The sequence below is a fragment of the Pteropus alecto genome, unplaced genomic scaffold, assembly GCF_000325575.1.
Source record: "Pteropus alecto unplaced genomic scaffold, ASM32557v1 scaffold146, whole genome shotgun sequence".
Taxonomy (NCBI): domain Eukaryota; kingdom Metazoa; phylum Chordata; class Mammalia; order Chiroptera; family Pteropodidae; genus Pteropus; species Pteropus alecto.
Genome location: NW_006442107.1, coordinates 471,880 through 479,767, shown reverse-complemented (window position 1 = coordinate 479,767; position 7,888 = coordinate 471,880). Strand labels below are relative to the sequence as shown.

At 38.1% G+C, this 7,888-nt stretch overlaps 1 protein-coding gene across 1 annotated transcript in view; it reads right to left on the bottom strand.

Annotated features, from left to right (window-relative positions):
• The window catches only part of MBD2 (methyl-CpG binding domain protein 2), a 63,478-nt gene extending 59,883 nt beyond the window's left edge, over positions 1–3,595 (bottom strand). Inside the window, exons 1-2 of the mRNA XM_015595632.2 lie at positions 3,573–3,595; positions 1,749–1,809 (exon numbers count right to left, since the gene is read on the bottom strand). Of these exons, the coding sequence (XP_015451118.1) occupies positions 1,749–1,809; positions 3,573–3,595 (84 nt within the window). The remainder of the gene's footprint in view (positions 1–1,748; positions 1,810–3,572) is intronic.
• Between the last annotated feature and the right edge of the window lie 4,293 nt (positions 3,596–7,888).

The following is a 7,888-nucleotide window of genomic DNA, read 5'->3' as shown; positions in this document are numbered from 1 at the left end:
TCGCCGCCGCCGCCGCTGCCGCCCGCCGCGCTCTCCCCCTCCTCCTGCTCCGGGCAGCAGCGGCCTCCCCCCGGGTGCGCGCGCATCCAGCCCCCTCCCCAGCCGGCGCTGCGCTTCTTCCGTAACCGAGCCCTTGGAATCCCGGAGACCCGCCCCGCCCGCAGCGCGGCGCGCGGGGGACGCGCGCAAGCATCATAGAGCGGACGCGCACAGAGCGGCCTTCCCGCCCGGGGCGTGGCCCCGGCCACCGCCTCTTAGGTCCTCCAAGCGCTCTAGGCGGCCATCTTGTCTCCGCCTCCCCGAGAACACGCCCTCGGCCCCGCTGGCTCCTCCTCCGGCTGCGCCCTTCCGGCCCCCGTCCGCACGCGGCTCGCGGATGCCTGCAGGTGGCTCGTACCCTTAGTCGCTTGGGAAGGGGCGTCAGAGATACTGTGGCTGCTAAGCTTCAAATAGGGCTAACCTCCCACTGTGTGATTTTACCGGCACTTCTCAACTAGTGAACAACGAACAAAATTTATCTCATTTTATATTCACTCGCTCGAGTATTCATTTAACCGGATAATAGATGCCCCTTTTCCCGCATCTCTACACCTAAGCTTGCCAGGCCCCTCCGATGGAAGGAGTGAGTCAAAACGTCGTGTTAGATTAGTGTCACTATTATCCAGAGTCTGGCTTCCGGGCCTTGGGGACGCTGGGTTGATTATCCTCTCAGAACTTTATAAGGCTATTGGAAGGTAAATGACAGCTTGGAACATTTCACTCCAGTGCTACGGGGGTTACCCATAAGTTCTTAAAATGACCGGAATCCCTGAATCCATCTAGAATTTACCAAATTTCTTAGGACGTTTTCTTAATTTGGACTTTCTTGACTAATGACCTTTGGCAGACATCAATGGCCTTTGGCTTGGTAAACACTCCCTTATGTTGAAAGACCAGCTTAACACACTGTCACAAGCCTTTAGGAATCTGAGTGGAATTCATTTGGATTTGCCCACTCCATTTAGGAGAAATTTTAAAGAACAATTCCAAATTGATTAATAAAACTGATTTAAATTTTAGAGGAGCACATTTTCTATCTGTTGTTTAGCACTTACGGAAATGTGCTATCGAAATCCAAGGTCATATATTATGAAACATTTGGAAGACAAAAATGTAGAGTACATTTTACCAGATTGGTGATAAACTCTCTTCAGTTTTTGTACACATGGGACCTAAAGGTTGAGGGCCAAGTTTAATGTATGGAAAAAAAAATTGATTACTATAAAAATGAAAAATCAAAATTTATTTGATTTGCCTTTGTAATATATGCAGACACCAACTCATATACACAAATTTGTCTGTCTCTGAGCCTGACTTTAGATTTCTTTTAACGTCCTTAATTTGAGATACATTAAGTTATAGCTTCCTTCAGGAAATCTACCTAGAAGAGAAAGAGGAACCAATAACTGAATCTCAAGGAACACCTACAATTAAGGCTCTGGTAAAGGAGTAAAGAGAAATGAGAGATCAAAGTTTGCATGACAAACACGCTAAGAAGGGCGTTGATTTTCACACCTGAGTACAACTAAAGGGTAAACATGAGCCAAATTTTTAGTAGAAATGGTAGTTGAGACAATAGATGGGAAAAGATATACTTTGGGAAATTTTTACCTTTCCCTGCTATGTCAAACAAGGATATAGGACAAATGATGTTGTGCATATAAGCACATGTTTAAAGGAATAAATCGCTATAAACTTAAGGTAATTACCTTGGCTTCTACTACCAGATACCATTTGCTAAATCCCAGTAGGTACAGTTTAGAGTACCTTCTGTTAAGAAAAATCTTATTGAGACATTTCAAAAGCTTTTTTTTGGTCACACTTGAATTTTTCTGCTGTGATACTATAAAGCAAAGTATGAAAAAGAAAAAAAAAATACCCACCACTTACTTATTCTCCCACTAAAAGAAGAAAATAATCTAATTAAGGAAACATTAAATTCTCACGGGACTAGAGACCCTAAAGGTATTGAGAATAGATGCTACTCAATGCCTAAGAAATAGATCACTTTGTTTCCATTAAAATACTGGACAAATAATAAACCTTTTACAATTCTGGGGAAATGTAGTTTATACCACTCCTCAAAAAATAGCAACACTTTCTCAGGCAGTAAAGTTGTAACTAAATTTTTCCATTTTATCTCTCTTACAATAGAAGAGATCTTGCCGGCCTCATCTTATGGAAGAAGTGAAAGACAACAACATGAAAATTATGTATGAAATCTGGTCCATTAAACAAACAATAGAGATTTAACAGCCTCTGATCTCTGCCTCCCAGGTGTAAAAGCAGGTGCTGAAGCACCAACTGTCACACCAGGAAAACTGTCCATTTTTTAAAATATTTCTCTTCTTATTGTTTACCAAGTAAAGCTGAGGGTAAGCCATTAAAGAAAAAGTAGTTTTCAAAAAAAATAGGTGTGTGTTTGAATTTTTATTGAGAAAAACAGAACAAATTCAAGAACTATTGGGAGATAATGGCTGTTTTTGAAATTTATATATTTTATTGACAAATATATATCCTGCATTTAAATTTTTGAATGTGATAAGATACTCAATGAAAGAAGGATTTAAATATTAGAAAACCTTACTTTTTTTTTTTCAAAACAGTATGGTCAGAATTTATCAAGATATTAAATAGGAGTGAGGGCATAGTGAAAAAACATTTTCCAGCTCCAGTTAGCAGGTTTTATGATTCACTGATTTGGCTCAACTACTGTTCACCTAATTCCCACCTAAAACGAGATGCTGTTGGCATGGCATGTCAGGAGGCCAAATGACACTTTCAAGTATATGCAATATAAATACAAATTTTTCTTTCAAGACCTTCTACTTGGAATGACTACAGAGAATCTTACACCACATAGTTCGAACTAAAAAAAAAAAAGAGTTAATTACTTGAAAGACAAGAGAAAACAAGGAGAGGTGAATTTTGAACCTCCTGAGGGAAATTATTTCAGAAAGTAGTGTCTGATATTTTAAAAAATTTCTGCTAGTTGTTACATTAGCTATAGGTAAGTGGCTGGTACTATTAAGCGCTTAGGATTACGGGATGGGAAGACACTTTGATTTAACTTCTTAAAACAGAAAACAGTATGACCAGTAGAAAGAAAATGATCTTTGAGTTTTAAAGCCCTGCGATACCATTTAACAGGCTACCCAGTGGTTTTTAGCCTTAATTCTGTCTACAAAACACCAGAATGCTAGGACACATGATCTGTGAGAAATACAGCTATGGCCGCTGTTCAGAAAAAGGAGAGGCGTGGTAACGGAGTCAATCAGAAAATACATCTTGCCGGGAGACCTCGTGCTGTAAGTGGCTTTTCCAGTGTCTCAGTTTACAGCTTTGCCTGCGTAGCTGCTTTCAGACTGCCCTGTTGTTTCTGGTTTCTTCACCCTTGAACTTGCTGCTACCTTAAAGTGGAAAATACTCCTGGCTTGCTTCCACCTCCACCCCAACCCAGTACCCTTCTTTGGCTAATTTCTGCTTATCCCTTTGGTCTCACCCTAGACATCACTTTTTCCAAGGAGCCTTACCTGATCTCTTCCAGCATCTCCATTCCTGTAACCCCGTGGGTTGTGTGTTCTGCAACACACTACAATAGGTATTTCCCTATCCATTTATTGTACTTTATTGTAATTAGTTATTAATTGTCTTTCTTCCCCTACCAGCCTAGAAGGCTATATTCTTCATGTCCGCCATTGCATCCCCAGTGCCTCTTGCTGGGCTTGCATGGAACACAGGAGAGGTTATTAGATATCTGATGAATACATCGAATTAATTCATTTTGTAAAAATTGTATACTCTCGAAATAATGAGCAACACATTTTCTTCTCAGTGGAAGTATATAATCACATTGATTACAAAAAATCATAATATTAACAACTGTTATAGTCTTAGAAAAAGTGGATAGGCTTCTGCGTCCCAAGAGATATTTAACAATAAATTTGACTTAATTAAAAGTGAAACTTAAATTCATTTTACAAACAAATTTATTATAAAATAGTTAGAATGGGTTCTTTAGAGTAGTCTTTTCTACATAAATTGAAAGTAACTTTAAACTATGCTAAAAATTACCACAGGTTAGGGATAAATTAGAAATTAGCAAAGCCGAGAAGAAAACGCTCTGAGAAAAACTTTGTAAAAGATTCTAAAATAAACAAAAGACTTTGAATTATATGTGCATGTCTGTAATTTCAGAGACTATTACGGGGAGTCAAATAATTTGAAGCCAAAGGGCAAAAGCTAAATGTGGATAAATATACAAATTTAGGAATCCTTTTTTAAAAGTAGAGTCTCGTTTTGTGATTAGATCTCTTATGATATATATGCCACAAAATTTCTGAGGAACTGACAAGTAAACTATCTGACTAGCGGCAATTTGTACCATATTCACTCTGGGATCAGTGATTTGTCTTCTGTGTGTGGAGGGGAAGTCATTCATTATAATAAATTGATTTAATTTGATGACTATTTAATAATTTTACTTGTTTTTAACCTATAAATTTATTCATTTTTAATTACATAAGAACCATAAGCATAATGAGGTTAAAACAGTTTAATATTTGTACATTTTTAAGTAATATATTATTATTAAGTAATAATTTAACTCAACACTGGGCTGGTGATGGAGGGGTGGGGGAGTGGGCCTCAATGATTTGGTTCTTGTAAGAGGAGTATGTATTTTCTCAAGTTTGAGAAAAAGTGCCCTAATTTGCACTTTCACGATCATATACATTCTTCCCATGCAATGAGTTCCTCAGAAATTAATATTCATCTAAACATATTTTGACCCCTTCTTGAAATTCTTTCCTTCCTTGGCTTATGAGACATCATACTCTTCTGATTCTCCTTCTATTACTGTCCAGTTGCCTTTGGGTTTGTATGTTCTTTCTTGGATAGTTTTTCAAATGATGGTGTTCTTCGAGGTTATATCTTCAGGTGTCTTGTCTTATTCTACATGCTCTCCCTTGTCAATGTCACCTACTCCTCGGATTTAGCCACAGGAGCTACCCCCTGCCCTCTGATGCCAGTGTGGCTTAGGTGTCACTGGCAAGATCATCCTACAATAGATATCTTATAGCAGTTCTCCAGATTTTGAGGTCTTAAGGAGCCCAAAGCCTGGCACTCCTCTATTGCTCTTGAGTAGTGCATATAATTAATAAATAAGAAAAAGAATAAGAAAGATGATGTCCAAAATAACTCCTTCATCGGCGAGAAAATCTAAGGCCAGAAGACATAACCTAGTATGAGAGCTGAATGGGCTTGACACTGAACCCCAAAATTTAGTAGACTAACTTGCCTCATTAGAACTGGACTATATGGGGTCCCTCCCTCAACCCTCACCTCCCAGGGGCTTGGTTTTTACTCTTAGTCTTCATAACATGGCCAGGAATAATCAAGAACAAATGGGCTGGGCAGGCAGCAAAATGCCAAGCAGGAAGAGAAAGGAGGAAGGGGCTGAGCTACAAAGATCTTGTTCTTTCTCAAATTCACCATTCACTCTATCTCTTTGGGGAATTGGGCCAAAAGAACAGGAGAGTTTCAGAACAAAAAGAAAGCAGAAACATCTCTCTGTTTAAAAACAAGAGTAGAAAAGACACAGTTCCTTCTAATAGTAGTTTCATTTATAAGTGCCGAAAATTGTCCCTTTAAGTGTTATGTTTCAAAACTGTATTTTTTTTTTCCTGAGAACTTTGGAAAATAATCAAATGAATTAACCCTAAACTTAGTATAATAATTAGATTGTAAGATCTGAATAGTCTAATAAGATAGAAAAGCGAGATATTGATATAATATTTCTGTAAAGTGAAGCGAGTTTTGATATTTCTCTAGGGTATGTATTGTAAGGGTTGGGGAGAACACAAGGAAAGTCAGTAATGTGATTGGAAAGAGATATAATTTTGCCTAAACTTGCTTTATCATGGAACAGAGGAGATGAGGAGATGATCTCTGAACGTACTATGAAATATGAACCCCTTCTGACCACCATGAGAATGTGAATTTTCTTTGCCAGAGAAACATCATTTTAGAATATACATGCTATTTAATTGTACGAGATTTACCAGAATGGGGCAGGGGGCGGTTTTCTCTCTTGGAATGAGGCCAGGAAAGGACCCAGAATGGGGCGGGGGGCAGGGGATTGCAGGTGGAATTTTGCATGTCCCCTGCTGAAACAATTCGATTGTAGGAACAAAAAGATAATCAGAATGTCAAAATTTTATATTCCTTTTACTCATCGGTACTTTGGTGTTGAACTGGTCTCCATAGCCAGAGGCAGATCGAGCCATATGTCATTTTCACCCCCATAGAAGCAGCACGAAGCTCAGACAACTGACCTCTCATCCTTGAACTAACATTATAATATCATGACCAAAATCTTCAGCACAACAGCCTCTCCTTTACTCACTTCCAAATGCTCCTCACTATTATTTTGATCAGTCAACCCTATTCTTAAGTTCTTATGGTACATGCTCACTGTATCCTAATCAGATAAATTCTTTTAACTGATTACATTTCAAATGCTTCACCAAGTTGGCCTAAGGATTTTTACTTGATTTCCTTCTATCTTGTTTCTTCCACTCTTTATACAAGATACATTTTTTTCCAGAGAATATTTATTAACCCTTTAGCATTTACTCCCAAGTCCCGCAAGACTTGGCAGTATTGTACTATTTTCTGCTTTCTGAGTATTGTACTATTTTTTAAACTTCTAAGACATTCTTAAACTGTTTTCTGTCCATGTACACAGAGCTTCAAAACAGTTTTACTCTTTAATATGGGCAGCCTAGGATCTCCAGACATTTGAGGAAAGCCCTTAACATGGAATAACATAGCAAAAAAAAAAAAAAAGGGGAAAAAATAACTTTGGAAGAAACACAGCAATGACAAGAACTGAATAAACTTTTCAAAAAATCTAATATGCGCAGAGATTAACATATTTGGAAGATGTTTCAGGATGAAGAAATGATATTAAAAAGGGACAATCAGAGAATAAAAAAGAGCACTTAGATTGTAACTATGATAGAATTTTTTTAAAAAAATCAATAAAAGTATTAGAAAATTAAGAAATCTCCCCCCAAAATAAAAAACCAAAAACTAGGAAGTTCAATATCTTACCAATAATAGTTATAGAAATAAAGAACAGAAAAAGCAAAGAGGAACAGTTATCAAATATAATAATAATAATAATTTAAGAAATTGTCTAGGGCATGAGTCTCTAGATTGTTAGGCCCACTGAAACCTCAACATAATGAAGAAAAACACAAATTCATTCGTAGATACAGCATCATGAGATTTCTGAACATCGTAGGTAAAGTAGAAGTCCTAAAAGCTTCCAGAGAGAAGAAAATCCATGTAAGAAGCACTGGCAATAAGAACGTCGTTGAACTCAGAAAACTCACGTACAAAGGATGGGCCCTGAGAATACCACTGAGCTTCTCAGCAACACCTAAAGCCACAAGGCAAAGAAACAATGCCTTACATTTTTGAAAAATTGTTTTCAAACTAGAATTCCACAACAATAATTATTTTCAGAACTGCAAGATAGATCTCAAAAAATGAATTTTCCAAAGAGTCTTTTCACAGGAGGCTGCTGAAGTATGTGCTCTGCTAAAACAGGGGAGCAGAACAAGATTGAGGAAAAAGGGAGATCCAAAAGGGGGGATTTCAGATTTCTCTCACGGGAGAGAGGTAAAGAAATGCCCAGGATGATGAGAAAGGAGCTCCTGAGAGCTGTGCAGTAGGCCCAGGGAGCAAAATTTAAGGATGGAGGAAGAGGACAGAGGTTACATAAGGCACATCTCTGGCGGGGGAAAAAAAAAAGGATTGGTTATCTGTGCTGATGTTTATG